General features: G+C 40.0%; 1 protein-coding gene across 2 annotated transcripts in view; it reads right to left on the bottom strand.

The window, feature by feature from the left end:
* The window catches only part of clybl (citrate lyase beta like), a 56462-nt gene that overhangs the window by 8519 nt on the left and 24388 nt on the right, over positions 1-23555 (bottom strand). For both annotated transcript variants that reach the window (XM_056754436.1, XM_056754437.1), the window contains exons 2-6: positions 17534-17744; positions 6562-6750; positions 1698-1799; positions 939-1032; positions 605-772 (exon numbers count right to left, since the gene is read on the bottom strand). In XM_056754436.1, the coding sequence (XP_056610414.1) occupies positions 605-772; positions 939-1032; positions 1698-1799; positions 6562-6750; positions 17534-17744 (764 nt within the window). The remainder of the gene's footprint in view (positions 1-604; positions 773-938; positions 1033-1697; positions 1800-6561; positions 6751-17533; positions 17745-23555) is intronic.

Below are 23555 nucleotides of genomic sequence, written 5' to 3'. Positions count from 1 at the left end.
CACAGGGATGTGCAGAGAGAACAGTGTGCATTCTGCAAACAGCAATTATATATTCATTAGCAGAGACTCAGAGGAGGGCTGTGTCTGGCCACCCGTGGCCAGTTACTCGCTCACCAGGACACACACACACACAAATAAAGAAACACATATGCATACAAACAAACATAGTAAACTTTCTCTCAACCTCTTTTATTGTCTGTAGCACAAGAGGCCAAGTTCCACACATTTGAAAACACAAAAAAGGATTTAAAAAAAAATTGATTTGATTGATCAGACCAATACATTTTTTTAATAAATAAATAAATATTTCCCATTCACACTTGCGTAACTTCCGTTAAAGGTTTATATATTGTGGCTCGGTCACAAGCATCTCAGACATGCAATCGATTACCATTTAACCCTAAATTTTCCTTTAAGACAGTAAATTTATGACGTCAACCACCTCACAGCCAATCACATGTTCTCTAAATGATGTGGCTTAGGCAGTGGGCATCTTCTAGACAAACCAGTGTATGACCTTACTAATCCTAACATGCATTTATAAATGCATGTGAAGACCTGGTCAGATCAAAAGCAGAGTGTGTGAAAAGAAATGTGAGAGTACCAGTGAAGCCCATGAGAGCTCCTTCTCTGGCCTGACGCCTCAGTCCTTCCACATCCTGATAGTCGATGTAAACAAGATCAATCGCCTGGAGGCCGAACGCTTTCGTGGTGACCACCACTTTCTGCCGCGCGTACAGGAGCTCTTTAGCATCTTTGGTGCGTGTGGCTCCTTTAGTTGAAACACAAATAAAAATGATTGGTTAATCTGATATGTATAAATGCAAAATGGCATTACGTTCATATAATTGTGTATTGAGAATAATGTTTGGGGTATTCTCCCGCAACAGAAACCGTGAAATAAATACATGGTAAATGGTGAGATAAAGATAACAGACCTATGCTGGCACAGAAGTCATCTGAACCGAAGACAACGCCATCGTGATGAAAACCTGCCTTTGGCCCCAAATCGCGAAGAGCTTCACACACTGCCTTTAAGAGAATGAGAAAATAAGAAGCTGTGTCTAGTGTGTGTGTGTGTGTCGTGCTTTGGCACTCAATCAAGTCACCCAGTCAGTCGGCTCTAATTTTCCCCCAAACTCCCTTAATCGCCGTCCATGCCTCTGTTCTTCATATACTGTTTCAAAATGGAACCTGATCAGTTATTCTAAAGAAAAACACGCACGCACACACAATTAACGGCCTGATGCGCCTCTGTCTCCGTGGATGGAGAAATCTAGAAATCTGTGAAGACGCTCCAAAGCTGAAACTAACCCCAGAACTAAGACTGGTGAAAGAAAGTCTGGAATGTGATGTGACCGTGTCAGGCGTGGAGCAGATGGAATTTCCTGAATGCTTTTGTTAGGTTCCAAATTAATTTTACTTCTCGCTGTGACTCTGCAATATTTCCCTGTCTTGCCTCTGTGATACTGTCTAGCCAGCACAACAGAGGGTTTGGGGGTGGGGAAAGAGGAAAGAGGAAAGGAAAATAATAAAGAGCAAAAAGGAACTGCGGATATAATAAGTGGACAAAAAATGTCTTTTTTGATTATTGTATTTTTGAATGTCATGTGAAAAGTAGTGAAAAATATATAGAAACATAAAAAAAAAGAAAATTAAACATATACATGTATAAAGTTTGCAGGGTTTTTATTTACCTTAAAATTTAGCAGACCTACAGCCGTTTCCACAAAGGTGACCAAACGGATGGGTTCCTTAAGCTCTCTGCCTTTTAAATACTGTTGAAACCTGTCAACAAACTGAAAAAGACACACATTCAAAATTATTGAAAAAAAACGCTTCAATCTCTTGCAAACTGACAACACCTTACGCAAATTGAATTTAAAGACATCTGACTCAGGGTTTAGCAGAAATAATAAACACAAAAAAATCAAAGACTCTTTTCTTCCAAAGTCGTTGGACAACTCCTGTTTCACAGGGGCCCTCGAGATATACGACACGTTCCTGGCTGAATTTACAAAGAAATGCTGAATATGAAAGGTAGAAAGGGATGAGAATTGAGCAGTCTGGGAGTGCGTTTCATTTCGGTTTAATGCCGAGCCTCTGCTTCCCCCGGTGGAAGGACTCGCAAGACATGCGGCGTGTGATACGAAACTTCTCCGCTCTATTCATTTTCCCGCTCATATTTGAGCTCACCTAAGAAGGCTTTAAAATGAAGTTTGATTCTTTGAAGACCAAAGCGTTCAGATTTTTTCCAACAGACCAGTTCACAGCTAGCTGTGGACTGCCAGTGGGGTTGCCCAAATTCCAAAATCTATCATCTGGAAACACACAAAAGCTCCCTCTGTCAGATATTTTCTTTTAAAGCCTGTACCAAAAAAGGGAGGGGAAAGGGAAGGGGAAAAAACTCAAAGCAGAAAAGTGTAATTCCCTGTTCCCCATTCGTCTCTCTTTCACACGTCGGGGACAGCAGATTAAAATAACCTCAGGTACGTCAAGGCTAGTTTTCCAAATAAAGGCAAAAATATCCCACACACACTTGTTTTATTAGCTCAAAGAATATGCTTTCATTGAGGGATTTTTTCTAATGGGGGAATTTTAATCATCTCCCCATTCAATCTCAGTAGGATAAATCATATCTGAGAGATTTGCATAAATATAAACCATCAAAGACTTTTCATCTTCAAAGGGGTTTTCAAGACCCAATAAGCTTTGTACTGTAATCATCTGAGGTCACAACCCTGCAGGGGTAACGCTGCTATGGCAACATAAAAACGCCAAAGGCTTAGCATAATATTCCCCTCGAACGCAAAAAGGGAGGGAGAGGGATTGGCTTGTTTAGTGGCCCTTCCATTTCCTCACCATCTCTTTTATCACACATTACACTGCCCTCTCCAACGGCCCCGTATTTTTGCTCTGCAGCAAAACAAAGCATTTATGTAGCCCTCAATAAAAAAACGAAAACCTCTGCCCTAAACAATCCCCGACACGCGCCTGCCGTGGCGGACGGACGTCGGCGAATGACACATTACAGGTGTGCTTTCATTGCGCTGAAGTATCGGGACCGAATGGCCCCATTCAATATTTACACAGCCCCTGGGATCTTGGCATTGAACCATAGTCGCTTAAACGGTAATACCGCTCTCAGGTGTCAAGTGAAGAGGGCTTTTCCGGTTGTCAATAGGGCAATAGAGGCCAGGCTCCTTCAGTCCTCGTTCAGCCATCTAAAACCCACACTTCTCAACAACAAGTGCCACAAAATCAGCCCCTTCCACCGGCGCCGGCTGGGAACGACGAAGGGATTTCGGGCCGAGGGAACTGCTAGAGCGAAAAAGGCGGCAAGTGGATAAGTTTCAATTAATTCTCTTCAAAAGAGGGCCAGATTAAATGTTTCCGGCCTGCTGAAGTGCTCATTTCACCGTGTGGGGGAGAAGAGAATTAGGAGCGGACGGGGAGGGACGGGACTCGGTAGTGTGGCGGCCAAAGAATGCTCACGGCTCTGAATCTGTGGGAGAATTGTTTGCGGACAAAAGGAGGAGGGGGGGAGAGTTACGCCTGTTATAGTCCAATAAGCCTTGTCAGTCAAATAAGCAGGGAGAGAAGACAGAAAGGGAGAGCAGAAGATTTTCACACAAAAGGAAACAAGTAAGTCCATCTTTTAGCAACAAATCAGTCTGGAGGTTCCTTCGCTCAGCTACGTGAAAAAAGGGAAGAAAATAAACAACAGAGGGATTTAGGGTCGGCTGCAGAGAAGAGAAGAAGAGGAGGAGGAGAGAGAGAGATAATCAGGCTTGTAGTGGTACGACTTTGTGTTGTGCGTTGGATTAGATACTCGCTGACTGCCTATCACAGACACAACACACGCGCACAAAAGACGGGGAAAGAGAGATATTTAATGCAACACAATAGCACTTGATAGCAGGTGATCCTTTTCTGGGATCAAAGGAAAAATGCTGCAAATTATTTTCTTCGTCACGTAACAATGCCACTGGATTTACAAAACCAAGATTTTTTGTTCATTTCAGTTTTATAAAACTAGTATTTTGGTAAATTACAATGTCAAGGATTTAAACATTTTTTTTTAACACCTTGATATACAATGTACCAATTCTAGGGGTTCTGCAAAAAGATAGATTTCAAATAATAATAAATTCATAAAGGATTGTCTTTCAAAAATGCCCGAATCAATGTGGACATTTTGGGTTTTATGTTTAAATAGAAATGTCAAGAGGTCAAAGGTCAACAGGTTCCCCCAAACTCTCCATCCATCATCCATTGGTTGAACAAATAAGTCGTTCCGCCTCAAACTCACACCATTGGTTGAGTCGATGTTGCTATGATGGAGCAAACAAACCTAATCACTGCATTTACACTCTTCAGGAAATAATCCACGAATGTCTTATTTACACATAAACACCAAACTAGGACACAACAAACCATTTTAACATCTGAAAATGACAATAATTTCCTTAAAATCATTTTTATGACAGTAATGGTTGATTCCACAAGTTCCGCAACACTACAGATTTTCTGTAGCAACACTAAAATAACCGACAAGGGATTCTATTAAACCATGACAATGTAACTAAAATCAAAGTCGCAAAATACAGCAAAGAGAAGAGAATCACTCTCTCCTTTCATGTTTGTCTCACGCCACTTTCAAAGCAGCGTGCCCATGTCAGGTCAGTGCTACACGACTTCCTCTCTGCTCACAATCTACCATATCCTGCTGCGGCTACGGGCTCAACCGTGTGCAAAGCATGTGGAGAGCATGTTCTAACCCCCGCCACATATGTGTGCACCTTTTTTTAACACACACACACACACTGCTTGCTGTGTGTTAGCCAATGTGACATATGTCTGGAGGTTGTATTGATTTTTGAGTGGCTATGTGGGGAGTGAATGGGTGATGTTGTGGTCAATTTTATTTGGAGAAAACTCTCAAAATGGGCTTGTTTTGATATGTGGTTGAGAGAGGATTCCTGATATGTACCAAAAGAAAAAGTATATGCTTTCTCATATAATTTTTTTTAATATCAGCAGGCCTTAAACAACAGTGTGTTAAAGGAAAGCTAACAGGGGATGTCTAATATTTTTGGAGGAAACAAAATCAGACAAAAAACCCTAACACAAGAGAACGGGAGAGAGAAATATGAACACCTGTCTGCAATTAAAAGGGAAAAAGCGGCCCAGGAAATATATTAGCACTAATTAAAACCACTAGTTAAAAACTTCCTGCTCCGAGCCTAAACTAACTGTGAGCAACAGACAGGGGCCCCTCCATCTCACTACCTCCGTCCCTCCCTCTCTTCATCTACCTAGTTAAGACATAGTGGCTTCTTTAGGGCCCTTTCAGTGCCCATGCCGAGCAGCTGAATACTGCAGATTTGGGCTGGGTTGGCTGATTGGGAAAATGGGCTGGAGGGATTTGGGGGTTGGTGTGCTGGCCATGCTGGGTGCCGCCGGGGCCTCCTGAGGCCGCCCCGCTTTGATGGATGGACAGAGGTCCACAAGAATCCCTAACACCTGTTAAAAGACACACAGGTGTTGGTATCACTTGAATAAAGACCTTCAAAGTAAGAACTGCTTGATATCTTCTGTACGATAATTTTGATTACGATAAATACTTCAGCATCAAATGCAACTAATATTTTGTTTTCTTAAAGGTCCAGTGTGTGACATTTAGCGGCATCTAGTGATGATGTTGCGAACTGCAACCAGCGTCTCACTCCACCCCTTCCTTTCAAAGCACTACGGAGGATAACACAGGACTAAGATGTTGTCACGTTTACGGGTTTTTTTGCTGAAGGAGATGACATATTTGTGTGGATAGAAATAGTTCATTCTAAGGCAATAAAAATATAACACTTCATTATGTAAGGTCAAAATATAATATGACATTTATATATATTTAATATAAAATATACACAATTTATAATACCTCTGAAAACGTAGTTATATGTATTCAAATACACACAGCACCTTTAATGCAAAAACATGAATTTAAAAAGGGATTTAAACTATTTTTAGGACAACTGTATGTGAACAGGGATGTATTATTTTTTGCCCCCTAACCTACACATAATTTCTCAACGTTACCAAATGTATAGTAGGTTTATTCAAGTGGCTCTGTGTGTCTCCGGGAATCGAGGTTGATAGAGTGTATTTGGTGACATCTGTCTTTTCAGGTCAATTTCAAATGTCATGGCTTTCTTGAGCTGATGCCAAGAAATACAGCCCATCTCTCTCTGGGCTGAACTAGAGACATCAGGCCGTCTTTAGAGTAATGGAAAAGACTGTTATTATTGCTTTGAAAAGACCTGCGGTTTCCTCTTACCCTGTGAGTTCCGAGGTTACTGTGTTCTTTACAAATGATGGAAAATGCAAAAGCACATAATAGGTATTTATACTTTCTCATTTTTCTAATGAAGTAGTCTTCAATTTTTGGGATAAAATATAATTATTGCAACATGAACTATAATCTAACTGTAATCATCCTACATTTGATATGATGTGCTATTACTCTAAGATTCATAATAGTCTCGAGTATGATTCACTCACCCACTGCACCTCTCCCGTGTCCTCCACCTTTGGCAGCATGAGTGCCGTGGGCAGCACCTTCGCCTGCAGAATGACATCCAGGTCGGCTTCGGCCAGGCCGCTGGACACAGAGTTGACTCTGACGCATTTCTCTGTTCGCCCCAGATCCAGCTCTGCCAACATCTTCGGGATGGTTTTGCGGGCTGCCTCCTGCCAGGCACACAAAATAAACATTCAGGTTCAATGGTTTCAAAAGCACTGAACTCTCCGGAATTGACACTACAGAATTGAAATGACTTGAAAATGCAAGCTGGTCACCAAAATGACCAGCTTGCATCTGGTAGGCTCTATTCGATGACGCAATAATGCATAATTTGCTTGCAACAGAACATTGAATTGCAGCGTTACATAATTAAGGATGGAAAATTCTTCCTAACTGTGTGAACACCGTAAAACACAGTCAGATTTGTGGGTGGCCGGCATGGATATATAAAAGAATGTCAAACTCTTTTGGTGAGCACTCAAAAAAGAAAAATAGAAGGTGTGGCCACATTTTCTAATAACTCAAATCCTTTATCTGCTCTACTGTTTAAACTTACCATTTAGACTCTATGTAAAATCAAAATGCTTTAATCAGGCAATTTTATTTATGAAAAAAGTTTCAATTACCGTCAAAATCCGTCAGTGGAGCTAAGTGTGCAAATCTATTCACATAACACTAGACTTTACGATACCTCTCATCTCGTACCATTGTTGTAATACAGTCAAATTCAAAGGACAGAGAGGCTTTAAAGCTCAAACGTGTGTATAACATGTCATGATCCACAAACAATGTCAAACACAAACTGAGGTCCAGTATGAATCAAACTACTTTGTAAACCCTATTGTTTTATGTTTTATAAAATATAGTATAAACACGCACAGTTTTTCTTTTCAATTTTGTGTTTTATTTATTACGTTTACATTTACATTTAGGTATTTGGCAGACGCTTTTATCCAAAGCGACTTACAGTGCACTTATTACAGGGACAATCCGCCTGGAGCAACGTGGAGTAAAGTGTCTTGCTCAAGGACACACTGGTGGTGGCTGCTGGGATCAAACCAGCAACCTTTATTGTTTGTTGTGTATTCTTGTGATGTTCTTTATTGTATTTTTTTCATAACAATCAAAAAAAATGTGCACACCAGTGAAAGCGTTTGTATGCCGATTTACTACTGGACGATTCTTTGCATTTAAAGGGACAGTTCACACAGAAATGAAAATTATTTGATCATTTACTCATCCTGTCATTTCAAATCCCTTCGGCAGAAAACAATTTTTTTTATTTTGTATAATAGTGGTAATTGAACACCGGCGATACCCACGGACTTGCATTGGTTTTGTATCCATACAACAAAAGTCAATAGGGCCCCAATGTTATTTGGTTTAACCCACATTCTTCAAAATATCTTCTTTTGTGTTCTGCAGAGGAAAGAAAGACATACAGGTTTGATTGGGTGAGTAAATGATGATAGAATTACTATCATTTTAATGATAACTATTATTTTAATGATAAACATTTTCCAAATATGAGATATTGTAATAAAACTGCAACCCCGGAAATACCACTTTGGCCACTGGTGCACTTGTAAAAGATGCAAGAGTTTGGAAGCGCAGACATTACGTGAATTTACAGGGGAAGTTGTAGTTGGCGCCTGGGATTAGAGAACAGAGAAAGACCTAGCGAGAGGGATCGACCTCTCTAGTGACCATAAAGTGAAAATCCCCGCAAACAAGCCTTCCCCACAAACACCAAAAACACATGACCAAAGGAAGTGGAGGAAGGCAGAATCAAAGTTAATGCCAAGTTCCAGGGCCTAACTGTGACACAGCAGCACACGCCAGGAGATTCAAACCAGATGCGGCCCAAGAAAACTGAAGGTGGGAGGGAAAAAGGCGGAACAATGAGGTTTCCATTGGTCTGAACACGACACTGTCCAAAGGAAATGTGGTCTCAGTTAAGGGGTAAGAGGAAACGGTAGCTCAGGACTTGTCAGCTTAGATCAGAGGAGGGATGAGAGTGACCACGAAAGAGAGAGGAGGAGAAGAGAGGCCTTGGGGTTAATTCAACTTGAATGAGGAACTCCTTATCCTAGGTCATCTTCACACCATCCACAAAAGAGCCCCAGCCAGGGTCAACTCCACCCAAACAGTGTTTAACTTCAGCCCAGACCATGACGGCCACGTAATAAATGGTATTGAAGTCAGTCTACATCTGTGACTCCCTCTTTTATTCTAGTCTAGTCTCGACCATAAAACCCTTGTCATTCGACCTGGTAATAACAACAGCATTGTCAGTCATTTTTACAAGAAAAACACAGAATGTTCAAAGTTCTGTGAAGTCAGACTCCTACATGATATCTGAAGTGTGGAATATCCTAGCAAAACGGATTAAACCCAACATACAATCTAGACGCTCACATGTCAAAACAAACATTATGGTCCTCAACTTACATATGGTAAGAGTTGTTTAATTGCCAAATGATCAAAAAACGTCTTCTCAATAGGCAGTCATGGGTACGCTTGAAGCCTATAATTTATTTGGTGATAACAGTAGTAATTTTAGGAGGGTTGATGGATTTATGAAGCAGTAAGTCAGACTGGATCCCCCATGGAACAGCTTTATGAATGTTGAGTGCTCAACTCTCATCTACTGATCCGGTGTTGAAGATACTGCAGAACCAGTTCAAACTGGTTTCACATTTATATATGTTTGATGTTCAAAAAAACAACTCTACAGGAAAAGTGAAGACAAACCAATCAGATTGAAATAACCATTGCCCCACACTGAATTGTGTAATGTATCAAATTTCATATCCGACAATTTTGTGCTCCTTTATCATCACTTGTATCTCTTTGTACTCATATTCCAGACAGCAAAATATCTTAATTGTTATCAGTGGAAAGGGCACACTAACTCATCCCCCCAAAACAGAAAGAAAATGATTGAGAAGAGCTCGGCTCCTGAGGTGCCCCAGCCACCCAGAGCCGGAATAAAATACTTTGAAAGCTAAAATGTTTTACATTAATGGAAGCCCATCCAACTAGTTGCTTCAAAAAAGACCCTTCCCCCAATCCCCCAGCATCCCACAGAGTGTCCAGGAGAATCACAGGTTCGAGGGATCTTTGATTCTTTCCATCATTAAAGCTCGACATAGTATCATGACAGCAGGTCCACAAAACACTCCAAACAAAGGATGGACTTTCAAGTTTTAAAAAAGGCCAAATCCTTCAGATTTGTCGAGAATTTGGTCTCCAGCTGTGTGGTATGCCAAGAAATGGATCTACTCGAGGATTATTCAGTGTCTAAATCAAAGCAGTTGAAAAAACGGTTTGTTTAACATCTGAAATGCATAATGGATTCCCTATACAGTTAAATGAGTGAGGGGGGGAAGAAAAGCTAAAAAGAGGCATAAAGAATTTTAAAACATTCAAATCACCTGAGAATATATATGTAAATTTGGTCATCATTTACCATTGTTTTTACCATTTGTCACCGTTGTGTGCTCAGAATACAGTATACATAGTGTCTTTCTTAAGCATAATATATGAAATATTTGGGGTGACCTATATATTTAAACGCACATGTACTTGAAAGCAGTGGGAGACGCCCCACCTGTTACCTGTTATTCTCAAGTAGCCATTAAATTAGCTTTAATTTCTGACATTTTGCATCCCACCATGACACCTGCATCACTGGTGATAATAAACTGTAACTACAGTATGTGGGGGCAAGTGACCCTCATTCTTTACACGTGAAATCTGTGCAAACAAATGTGCCACGGACAGGCTCTGACAGGTGACGCACCAGGCATCTGGAGCTCCATTCCAGCTGAATGATTAACAGATCCAACATCTGATCCTCTCCTCATTCCACATTTGTCCAGTTCCGCATGAGAGGGAACCCCCGTCCCCCTAGGCTCCACGTTAGATGCTCTCAACCCCCTGAAAACCGCCACTTTTCCTCACACTGTGAGGTTAAAGAACAACCCAGGGGCTGCTACTTTTTCAGAGTACTGCTTGGGCGGCTCGAATATTACACGGCTGTGTGGCCGGCTGGCTTTGCCAATCAAAACAGGCGGCTGAAATTTGATAATGAGAGATGACGTTTTTTCTCTGAAACTCGGCGTATTGCGATACGCGGTGCTGCATTAGACGCCCAGTGTCAAGATGATAGAAAGATTCCAGTAAACTAGCCTTCAGATGGGCCCACCAGAATGCCACATTCGGCATCTGCATCCAACCATGGAGACTTACTGTACTTGGTTGGTTGATGTGCCAGGATGTTAACTAAGACCCTTTTTTCTCTGCGTTTTGGCTTTTTGTCCTTACTGAGAAAGAGTTTTCTTCAACAAAAACGCAGCTTTTTGAAATCGCAATCGAAAATGGATACTTTTAAAAACGCTGTTTTCGCGTTGTCGTGTGGATGAGGAAAATTTACCAGTTTAAAAAAGATGACGTGTTGTTTGGCTGCTCTCCTGACATAATAATGCAGGAAGTAAATAAACGCCTGAAAGAAATAACACATGCTGACGTGTCTTAGGTTTAACATGGACATAAGTGTTTTCAGACGTTTCAGTGTGGATGGGCAGTGTTTTGGAGACTCACTACGCACTAGTGTAGCCAGTCAACATGTGAAAATGAAATTTGAAAACGGAAGGAAAAATGTCTAACAATGCTGGAGATGAGTTCTTGGGGAATGTCGCATTTGGTAAAAGCTTCTGGTTATTTTTTTGTTCCATCCATGTTTTACCAACAAATTAATCTGGATAAATTTGTAAACAGCTTTATCCTCAAGGCTTTTAAAAACACACAATGGGACAAGTAATGGACCACAAAATTTCTCTTTACACCAACCTTCAATTTATCCTGTTTCTTCTCGTAGTGAAGTGAAATCACTAGAGAATAGATTATTTGCTGGACACTTACAGAAGCATGGACTGTATTCAATAAAAAAGTGACATATGGAGTACATGGGGTCCACGGAGTGTCAGCAGTAACTGACTTTCAATTTTCAAGCCATTAGAGTTTCTCACACCTGCTGCCAGGGTCAGAGCTTTCTAACAAAGTCTTTCTATGTATCTTGTGCCTTTGAAGCACAAGCACACCAAAAAAATAATAAAAGATATTCTGATCGGATTATGATAATCTAACTAAACAGCAAAAATAGCGCATTTAATGACCTGGTCTTTTTTTTCAAAGACAAAACTAAACACATTTAAAATGTATGAACGACCCTAATACAGTCTTTAATGGGGAAATAAGTAAAAAGCAATGTTCTACCAATATTTGCCCATTTTAGGCACTCCCTTTTAGCAGTTTACATAGTGTACACAACAAGCTATATTAGGAAGATTTCACTTGCACTTGCACTGAAAAATAACTTGTAATTTATAATATGCTAGGATGAACGACTCTCTGTGTGATAGGCAATACAGTCTTCTCATGGACGTTGCTGAATTTAATGTTATGTGTAATAAATAAATGTAAATAAATGTGTACATAAATCAAGCAAAGATTTGATTCTTTGTCGTTTGCAACCTTTCAGAATCAAACTTTTGGTGCAACAGTGAAACAGATGACTCATCTCTTTCCAAGTATTCTCATTCTGATTAGCAAGCATGCACTTATTTAGTCTGACTGAAATGGTTATAACTCCTCACCTTAAGCACATCATAAAACCTCAATAAGCCTTCCTTAATAATCATAATGTTTCTTTTGCTCAATGCAATTGGGACAAACCCCCTTATCGACCTCCTAAACCTACAGAGCTTCTGCGATAAAGGTGTGACATACACACACCACAAGCTTGACTGGGAAGCAGTTTCAACTGAAGACTACTAAAGTTCACAAATGCTGGGGATGCATTTTCTGTGTGAAAGCCTCAGATCGCCGTTTGTATTTCTTGGCAGCCGATCGCCCCGTGTTCCTCTGGAACATTCCTGTGCCGTTTCGGTTCTGGTAAAGAAATAGTTCGAAGAGAATAGACTTACAATAATGAAAACTCTGTCATCACCTTCATCTCAATCGAACCTGGGTGATATTCTTTTTATCCGTGGAACAGCAATGGCGTTTAGCATAATGTCCAAGATGCAGTCCTTAAAAATATTATGCATTATGCACAACACGATTTATTTTTATTTTTAAGTAAAAAAAAAATATTTTAAGTTTTTACTTTTTTTTTTTACTAAATAAATATACAAAAATATATACAATTATAAAAATAGCATTTTCTATTTAGTACTACCCTGAGTAAGCTACTTTACAGATTACATAAGATTTAAATAAGATTTACAAGTCCACTACATACAATAATAAATGAATTGAAAAAATAAAATAAGACTTTCCCTAAGGTACAGTTAGATTTTGAGATATTTCATTATTTGCAAATATCATTCATATTGATAGATATAACCAGAAGAAGCAGGTTTGGAAAAACATAAGCCAAAACACTGCACTTTTTCTTTTTCTCAACAAAGTTTCCAGTACTTCGGTACCCGTGAGTACCATGAAGATGGCAAATTGAAAAGGCGAAATGCAGTATTTGTCACGTGGACTCGCACACATCTACACATCACTACGCTGCTGCGATCCATTGTGGCATTCCCTCTTTGAACCGCCCCAGTGAGAGTGCGGTGGAAGAAATCCGAGATGTCTTCAAAATAGCGACATTGGATTTTGGACTTCTATATCAGATAACAGTTGGTTGCATAAATTATGGTAAGTTGGAAATGTTGACAGGAAGCCAAAGTATTACACTTTCAAATAAGCTCAAACTGAAATCCAACACTATAATAGTGTATAACTGAGCCGGTCCTGACACACAGAAGATGAGTACTGTACTTGTGAAGGCATACATGAGCAAAAGACAACAAAAACGTTCTCACGCAGGTATAGAGCTGTCTGCTGCGAGACACTGATGTATGTACTGCAGATTGGAAATGTAAAAATATAAACAGTGCCACTTTTTTCATATCATTTCATCTACTGCCACCACCAGGGCTGACAAAGAACACCAAATATAAACAGAACATCAACACCCTGCTGTCAAACCAGGTTATAGAAATGGAAATAAAATTTGAACGTCTGAAAATCAAACTCGTTCAGTCAATTATTAACTTAATGTGCTTCTTCTTGTGCTTGAGAAACTTCTTGAAGACTGGTAACAAAACTTAAAAAAGTGATATCTGGCCAAAAGAGAGTGAAATACTTGATCAAACATCCATCAAATAAATAATTGTAGAAACATGCAACGTTGCAAATCCCTAATATAGAAAACCTGAGCCCTGAGAAGTACCAAGCGTTTCTTCCATCAGGCCACGCCGACCAGCAAACCTGTTGCTTAGCAAGATATCTTGCACCTGCTCCGAGTAAAGAAGCAAGTGGTAGGAGACAAGGTGAGACAGTAAGAACAAGGGAGAGACAAATCAGAGGGAGCGAGAAGTCGAAAAAAAAAGAGGGCAGGGATAACTGTCATGATTCCAAGCATCAGCCGTCACCACCCGCAGATGAGTGCATCGGATGACACAGAGCCTGATGTTAGTGACACTACACCTCAAAAAACCCAACAAGGGCGCACACACACAAGGCGTACAGACAGCCATCACAGCTCGGGTGTGCCCGTTAGCAGGGGGATTTATTCTCTACATACGTTGCCGGGTGGCTTCAGGGAGCTCGGAGCTGATCACAGAGGAACCGAAAACAACATCCGTCCACTTTCACACTTCAGTGGAAGAGGTGCCCCCCCCCCGGCAGGGCTGCGTAGTCTTGCCATCTGGAGAATAAATCGAGTGTGAAGTACAGTATAGTTTGGGACCAAGCTCCGTGGCGGCAGCTCAGCAGTCAGTTCATTAGTTCCAAACTTCCAGGGATTGGAGCTGGGGGGTGCAGTACGGAGCGAGACTGCCGCAGAGAGAAGGGGGAGGCGGGCAGGGAAGGAGAGAGGGGGAGAGCCGCCCGGTGGAATGCCCCAAACTGAGCCGCCGTCTATAGGGCATCTATGCCACAAAACACAGAAATAAACAAACTCGCCCCCGGAGAGAAAAAGACAGGTGTAGCCATCCGACCTGCCGGAGGGGGAGAAAGTGGACTTCCGACCCCTCCTTATCGGTAAGGAGTGATGTTTTTAAATAATACGTGTGTGTAAGTTAAGTATGTAGCCAGACTGGCAACTAGCTGTAACCGGGCAGGCAGCCTGAACTGTCTATCATGTGGCACTCAGGGGGCGGGGCTGGAGACTGGCACAGGTTACAAAAGGGAAACAATACAAACCAAAAGAATTAGCAACTCTTTTAGTTTGTCAGCATGATGAAAAAAAGTGGGTTTTAAAAAAAATTGAAAGTAGTATTTTGACCAAAAAGACTGTCAGTGATTCAATTCCTTTTAAAATAAAAATGATTCAATTCCTTCAAATTCTGTCATAAATCACCTTCATGTCATTTTAAACATATACAGACCACAGTGGCAATTCCAGTCAAGTTTTTGTTGAATTTCCACAGAAACAAAACTCAGAATTAACAAAGCCACCCAACAGCAATGTGAAAGACTGAGAGAATGCAGAAAAAACTTTTGATTTTGAACTGGTCTTAATATACATATTTAAACAACACAATACTATTTTTCATATGAATATACATTTGGTAAGCAGTTTGTCCCATTTGGCTTTTCTGCAAATATATGAAAATATTTTTTTTTTTTATTTGGAATTGAATGAAAAGTTGTCACTTGTTCACGGAGTAAAAAACACCTTAAACACATAGGCCTACCTAAAAATCTGTACATTAAAATAAAAACAATTATAATAATTTTGAGGAGGTCTCTTAATTTTTTTCCACTGGTGTATATGACTATTTCTTTTGTGGAATACAAATGAATATATTACAGTGATTTTGTGTCCAAACAATGGAGGTCAATGGAGGACCAAAGGCAATGTTGTTTGATTACCAACATTCTTCAAAATATCTTCTTTTGTGTTCTGCAAAAGAACGAAAGTCATACATATTTAAAACGACAAGAGAATGAGTAAACTCTTCATTTTTGGGGTCTTTAAGGTGTGTTCCTTATTACAACAGTGCTTAACATAATAGTGGCAATAACCGTTCGAAAGGACAAATCAGCACTGTTTCAATATCCATTGAGCTGCTTTTCTGCTTACAGCAAACATACTGCTTTCGAGGGTGACCAATTTGGTGACCAATTTGGAACGCTCTACTTAGGCCACAACTCCTGGGGCCACTTCCGTCCGCTCACCACTAAATAAAAAGAGCCCCTAAGGTCACAAAATGCTTTTATATGTGGAATTTCACAGCAATAATATATTCCAAATGATATCAGCCTTTCAAAACACAATCATTTCAAATAATGAGTCATCAAAATGTCCTGAAATATTTCGGAAACCTGTTGGTTACATCAGCGCCTCACCTAAATAACTCTTAATCAGAGAAGCTATTTTCAGAACCAGTGCGTGAGCATACGTGTGATGTTTTCCCACTCCGTCATCCACGCAGGCCCATGCAAATGTAACTGAGGTGCAGGAGGAGTGCCGTTTACTAGCACAGAAAATAAAACACCTATCTATAGGTATACATAAACCCCTGTGGATTTACAATTGCGGGAATTTGAAAAACAGCCGAGCGTGTGGGAAGTGAAAGAGCGAGTGGCGAGGAGCAAAGCGTTTTATTATTGAGTTAATAACTCATTTTTACATTACGCAGTTGCGCGCTAGCAAATAAATAATAGATCGCAGCTTTCCCCGTTCTATGCCAGGCTCTTTAAAACTAACATATGGTCTTTCAAATTGACTGTGTCTAGTACGAAGGATTGCAAGCGCTTACGGCCCTAAAAGATTTATGCCATCAAAAAGCTGAGGAGCAATGGGATTATATTTAAGCTCCTCGCAAAGCACAATGTTATTTTCTATAGTGAGTTATTAGCATTTTTTTCTTGGATGGTACAAACAGCGTTAATTTGATCAGTCCTGACAGGGACATGAGCTAGGAAAGAAAAAACGTTCAGCCTAGAGAGGGACCCAAGACCTTCTCTAATGTTATTTCCCCCCTATCAGATCACCTAGCATTAATATTCCTCAATGAAATAATCCTATCTGGGCAGAACGCGTTTTAAACTCAGAATTACTGTTCGGTGCTTTAATCTTTTCATACAGTTCTTGTAAAAACAACCATAACTTTTGTAAAACAGACATGCTGATCTATATCAGTTAACAATGCCATGTTTGGAGAGCCGAGAATAAAATACAAAACAGGACACTTTGTACATCTTTTTCAACACTTGAAGACTGTCAAGGCTGGATTAACTCGAAACCGAGGCACTGAAACTAAACAAAAGACTAACAAAAGATTAAGCTAGTTATTTTTTCAGCTTTAGTGTATACTTGATGTATCCTTTTGAGACCTTTTCCCCCTCTTAACAGTGAAAAAGAAATTAGTGGGTGTTACAAAACATAGGGATCCTTCACCTTTTCTCAGGGGTCATAGTTTAGCTGTCTGTCAAACTCTTTTTTCCCACTCAAGCAGGAATAGCCTCTGGCCATATCAATCATCTTTATTAACATGACTTAAAAACCTTTGTTAGCAGACTCCTTTCCACCGCTTCTCCTTTAGCTCCTGCACCAATCACGATTTCATGGAGAGGTAAACAGGGCCAATTGGCTGGCTGTGTGGGCGGGTCGAGAATGCTTTTAACCTGCAGCATCTGCTGACTTCCCGCTGTTTGCTCTGTGTGAAGTGGGCACCTTGTTTCAAGGGAATGTGATAGGGGGGCATTTTTGCCTTTATTGGCACATAATGGGACGGAAATGTGCTTGTTTTAGGCAATGCGCTTAGGTAGCTTTCTTTGGAGCGATTAAGGGTCAGCACCTGGCTAAAAGAGAGCTTTGAATGATGAGGATTTTGAGGTTACGTCAGGTGTTGGGTAAAGAATGGGGGCAGTCGGTACCTTCATGTTGAGGGCGACCCCATCCTCACAGTCGAGAACGGCACAGTCCACGTCCAGCGAAGTCAGTTTCCGCAGTTTTCTCTCGTCGTTGCCCGGCACGTAGAGTACGGCGCGGCGTGGTATGTACTTTAGAGAAGTGCCAGAAGTATGGTGAGCACGCTGATTACTTTGACACCAGGGCACCGCTGCCAAGAGTCGGCGACTGATCCCCCTGAGAAAATACACATTAAAACACACAAATTGAATATACTGTGAAACTGTATTTACAAATTTACCATTGTAAAGGTTCAGTTTATAAAAATTTTGAGAGACATTTTCAATGAAAACAAAACTCTTAATCTCAAAGCCCTCCAGACATACAAAAACTTAATTTCCCTTACAAATCTTCACAAACTGACAAAACAAGGTTTGTTTTCCTCTTTGTCTCCTAATGGATAAGCACCGTTGACCTGAGGCTCTTATCTATGACAACATCAGAGCGAACGCTTCTTCTCTCATGCTAATTCACAATGGCAAGCACAGCTTAAACATTTTTTTAGGCCAAGCCAATACGATTTAAGAAGGTCTTACAAACCCCACCACAACAATAATAGCTTAATGGTATAGTTCTCCCAAAATTAAAAATTCTGTCATCATTTACTCAACCCGTGTCATCTTAAACCTGCATGGCTTTCTTTCTTCTGCAGAGCACAAAAGAAGATACTTTTGTTGGTAACCGAACGGCACCCATTGATTTGCATTGGTTTTGTGTCCATACAATAGAAGTGAATGGGTACCACCGTTGTTTGGTTACCAACATTCTTTAAAATATCTTCTTTTGTGTTCTACAGAAGAAAGAAGGTCATACAGGTTTGAAATGACAAGAGGGGGGTAAATGATGACCTGAATTTTTATTTTGGGGTTAACTATCCCTTTTGGTTATTTACTTCTTAGCATTTATTTAAACAGAGAAACCGAGATGCTCTTTTAGGACTTCAAACACATTTTATCACTAATAACCACACACACATTTAATTGTTTTCTTCTGCAAATCGGGGTTGTTCAAACAATTAGCATTAATAAATGCGACAAATAATTGGTATCACATACAAGTAATTACCTCCGACAACATTTGTTGGTTGCTTGCCACTGCTCATGAAGGGACTGTATTAGTTGACTGTATTCCTTTCCTCCTTGAAATAAAGAAGTGGGTAGCAGTGTGATTTTGGAGAGGTGGGGGTTTAAGAATTCTCTTTGGGTCTTTGTTGTCGAAAGAAGCTAAAGTCACATCAATAGCCACTTAATCCCATCTTTCAAGCTTACAATTGCCCTCAAGAACCAAGCAGGCATATTCTCGACCGAGATGATGTAGCTACACCAGGCAATTAAAAGCAATTCAGGTAGTTATGGCTGTGAGTGGGCCTAAGTACACAGAGTCTCGGTAGGGATTCTCAATTCTATAGTGTTCAGATTTGGTCAGTGGCACTACCACAACATGCAGGAAAAAGAGGAAATGAAAAAAAAAACTATTGCACTTAGTACGAGGAGAGAAAGAGAGGGGAGAGGAACTTGATATTAGTCAATACCTCAAAGCTTACAATGCCCGAATTGGCAATAAAGAATCTAAACAGAGAAATTGTATAGGGTGTATAGAAATTGTATAGAAATTGTATAGAAATTGAACATGTGTATAGGGGTTTGAAAAGACATGGGTAAACCAAAAGGGGAGGGAGGATCCAAATTAAATCTTCTAAATTCGATGGATACTGCTGCAGGGTGAAATGTTAAAAAGGCATTTTAAGTGGGCACTTGAAAAAGAAATAAATTACCTTGTAAGTAGGAGGCTTACAAAATTATAGCACTTGTAATTAAAGAATAGATTTCATAAAGGTAAAGAAAAAAAACTCCATGGGGGAGAGGGTTTTCATGATGGATCTTTATCAGAGAGAGAGAGAGAGAGAGAGAGAGAGAGAGAGAGAGAGAAGATCGCTTGACGGAGGTATGAGGGGTCTAATAGAGAGACACCATTCAGCGCTACTCTCTCTATGGCTTTTTAAACACAGTGGGGTTCTCACTTTGCTTCAAACTAGCTGCCATGTGGAAAGAGAGAAGTTTGCTATGTTTAGTTGTTACTGTTGCTTTTATGTTCGAAGGAGATAGAGGAGGAAAAGACAAACCGGTAAAATCAGTAAAGGTTTCGGCGTTTTCAAAAGCGCAGGGCTAACCCTCACACGTGTGCTGTGGTCGACCGTGATGGTGTGTGTTCAGCGGGGGAGCCCTCTGACTGTGTATTCCTAAGCTGTAGACATGCACATGACCATGTTATCACTTTTAATAACAAGAGATTTCATCCGAGCTGCATGAAGACACACAGATGTACAGATGATTGTAACATTAATAAGAAACATTCTCCCACCGATAAAAATATTCTCCCACATTCTCTTTGACTTTTTATAAATAGGCTTTTAGCGGTTACAACATAAAGGTTGAGTGGCCCAAAATTAACTTCTGGTAGACAGCTGCAAAGAATCAATAACTGTTGAGTAGTTAATTAAATTTCCATCCATCCATTTTCTACCGCTTGTCCGAACTACCTCGGGTCACGGGGAGCCTTGCGCCTATCTCAGGAGTCATCGGGCATCAAGGCAGGATACACCCTGGATGGAGTGCCAACCCATCGCAGGGCACACTCACTCACTCATTCACTCAAGCACTCACACCCTACGGACAATTTTTCCAGAGATAAATTAAATATATAATTAATTGTTTTATTATAACCAAACACAGAACGGAAGTTGACTTCGGGTCAGGCACGTGCGTCCGATGAAACCGTCCATAGGTTAAAGTACAAACTGAGAAAACTGTCAAAGTGCTCCAATGAACCTGCATTTAACCACATTAATTTCCTGTCAAAACTGTAAATCATCCAGTGATGGTTTGCATGTTTAAGCTGGTCAACCAGCTGGTCTCCTAGGCTGACCAGCTGAAAGGCCAGCAGCCTTCTTAAACCAACAAGCAGACCAGCTTAACAAGGAAACCATTTTTAGTTTTATTTTGTTTATTTAGCATGAATTCTAGAAACTGCTTGATTAATTCATTATTTTTATTATATTTTAAATGTGGCAAAACAACCTCATCTACCTTTGAAAAGCTCATTCTTAACCTCAATCCTCGCTTAAGTTTTTAACTATTATACATTGTTATGATGAAGAAAGCTTACTTTAAAACAGAATTCCACTTAGCACATTTGAAAACCCTTTTGTTTTAAGCGCTTTTTATTCAGCCCAGAGCATTAAAATTCACTCTCACAAAGGAATTCATTTCTCAGGTGGAGGAATTGATTGACCGAGACCAGCCAAAACAAAAAGTGTTATTTGAACACAGAAACCATCTCAGCATCACAGCCATGTCACCCAGCAAAAAACGTATGTATCCATTAATAAAATAAACATATAAACGGTTTTCAAAATCGCGTAGTTTATTGAGTGTTTCATCAGACACGCGCGCCTGACCCCAAGTAAACTTCCGGTTTGTATTTGGCTGGTGTGAAATAATAACGCTATTTATATTTTATTTTATTTATGTTAAAATTAAATAATATTATTATTTTATTACAAAATAATTGTTTTAAATAACCTTTTTTTGCATTTTATTGCATGTTCATTTTTTTAAATAAACAATTTAAGACCCATTTTAACAAACAGTATGGTACATTTGAAATCTATAGGTTGAGCTTGGTATCGGAGTCTAAACTCAACATATTAGAAAGACGACTTTAGCCAAGTTACGGTTCTTCTTGATTTCTTTTGATTGTTTTCAGAAATAATATCCGGCACTCTATTGTTTGTGAATGTGTGCCAGAAGTTCACTTGGGGTCACAAAAGAGCCCATGCGCAGTAACGTTTGTTTATGTTGTTAAGATGAAACCGTCTATAATATAGCACTTTTAAGTTATAATAACTGCTAAGCTGAAACACTGCAAAGCTAATTAGCATTGCTGGCTTACTTAGCCGTGGAAGTCTTAAAACTTTGTTGCATACCACTTTTACATTAAAAACCAACCTAAAATTCCATTTAACAATGTCTAATGAGCTTTTAATACCACCATTTAACATGGCAATTCATTCACAGAGCTCACTGCAGGAAAATGAGCTTTTCTCCAAGTGATTTATTTGATTACATGATTTGGCCGTTTCTCATTTGGACCCGCACTTAGCTAAGAAAACTCTGAAATTAATAAGCGCAATGGTAACTCAAGTGGCCAATATTATGTGTACAATAAATCACATAAAAAGCAACACAGACCATGAGCAATAAAAACAAGCAATAAATGTTATTACAGCGCTACGGCAGCTCTGGAACCATTTGGAGAGAGCCGGTCTTCCCAACCAGATCCATACAGAGCTTCCGAGTTACGCAATCTGGACCGCTTTATTGATACATCTGTCCGGCATTTTGCCTTGTCATTAAACTATGATATATGTTTTATAAGTTCAGCAATCCCCGATGTATACAACATTTCTGCAGTCCTCAGTTTTTGGACTTGAAAGGCTATGATAGCACGAGGCAGTTAGTTTAGCAGTTAGTGGATTTACTGGTGAGAGTTCTGAGGTTTTCTGCTCTTTGCGGTTTTTATAAGCTTCAACACAGGCCTGGTCCTCATTATATGCAAGTCTGGTTTCCCTACATAAGGAGGCCGGAGAGAATACAGAATCCACTGGTGTTTTGGTCAGACATTGATACTCGCCTGTAGCTAAGTGATATGCTACAATTGCCTGAAGAGACTCAGAAAATGAAGATGCGTTAGAATTAAAAGGATCATAAACATTTCTCTTGTTCTCATGGAGTCTATACTTTACTTTCTTCACAATTTGAGATTAGACCACAAGTAGAAGGTGAGGGTATGTATGGGTTCATATGCCCTCAGTTTGAAAATACCAACGTACCAGGAAACGTGATTTAAAGATTTACTGCAAGACTGTAGCATCTACTTAAGTAGCCATTATAATTCTCCTAATGATACTGTAGCCGAACAAACTAAGATACACTCATTTTACCGCCCACTTAGTTTGTCCAAACTAAAAACATGTTGGTGACATTTAGAATAATAAGTGCTACAACACAACTTTAGATTAAGAGTGCATTTTATGATAAAACCAAAAGACAAGCATTTATCTTTTCTAACACTGACAAAACAAACAATGGGCCAAATCGTCTTCAAAGAAGCAATGGAAATCACATAATAGACTTTTAGTCGGAATAGTAATAAAAATGTCAGTTTCGGTACAGAATAAAGAAAATTACGTTTTGTTTTAGCTGTCTGCTGCAGCATTGTATTTCCTTCAAACTCCTCTGTTTCATGTATTCATAAACAGCTCTGGACACGGAACCATGGATAAATATGTTGTCCAATTTAACCCCCCCTCACTTTCCTGTCTCATACAAGTCAACTGCAGTCCTCTCAATATGCAGATTTCACAATTATTTCCAGCGTCTGGCAGCAACAGCAGTCGCTGTGTCTAAAATGCACAAAATTAAAGATTTGTGTTTCTACTCTGCGATAATCAGCATCTTTTTAATATGCAAACTATTTTCAGGATCTGTCGCGTTCGGGCTTTTAAATTAAATTTGGAATTGAGGGGTAGAAGGATGAAACAGAAGGGGGGAAACAGCAACACACAAATCAGTGCTATGATGCATAAACATGAAATAGTTTGGAAGACGGAGAAAAAAATAAACGGTCAAGCAGTCATCAATATTTATCCCATTTCCAGGCCTTGTCTTGCCCCCCGCCTCTTCTTGGCACCAGGCTAAAACAATCCCAGTAAAAGCTGCTTCTCAGCATGGGATCGGTCTTGTTTTTTTAGTCGGAGACACGAGGGCCAGCGCTAAAAATCCGGCCAAATTAACCATTGGGCATTGATGATGGTCAGGAAGACAAACTGAAACTCTCTTCTCTTCTCTGCCTTACCATCCCACCCTCCCCTTTCCTCCTGTCCCTCAAGGGGCCGTCAGACATATCTGATCCTCTCGTAACAGGATC

This window comes from Triplophysa dalaica, chromosome 8 (assembly GCF_015846415.1).
Source record: "Triplophysa dalaica isolate WHDGS20190420 chromosome 8, ASM1584641v1, whole genome shotgun sequence".
Classification (NCBI taxonomy): Eukaryota; Metazoa; Chordata; class Actinopteri; order Cypriniformes; family Nemacheilidae; genus Triplophysa; species Triplophysa dalaica.
The sequence above is the reverse complement of the archived record's forward strand: the minus strand, read 5'-3'. Positions and strand labels throughout refer to the sequence as shown.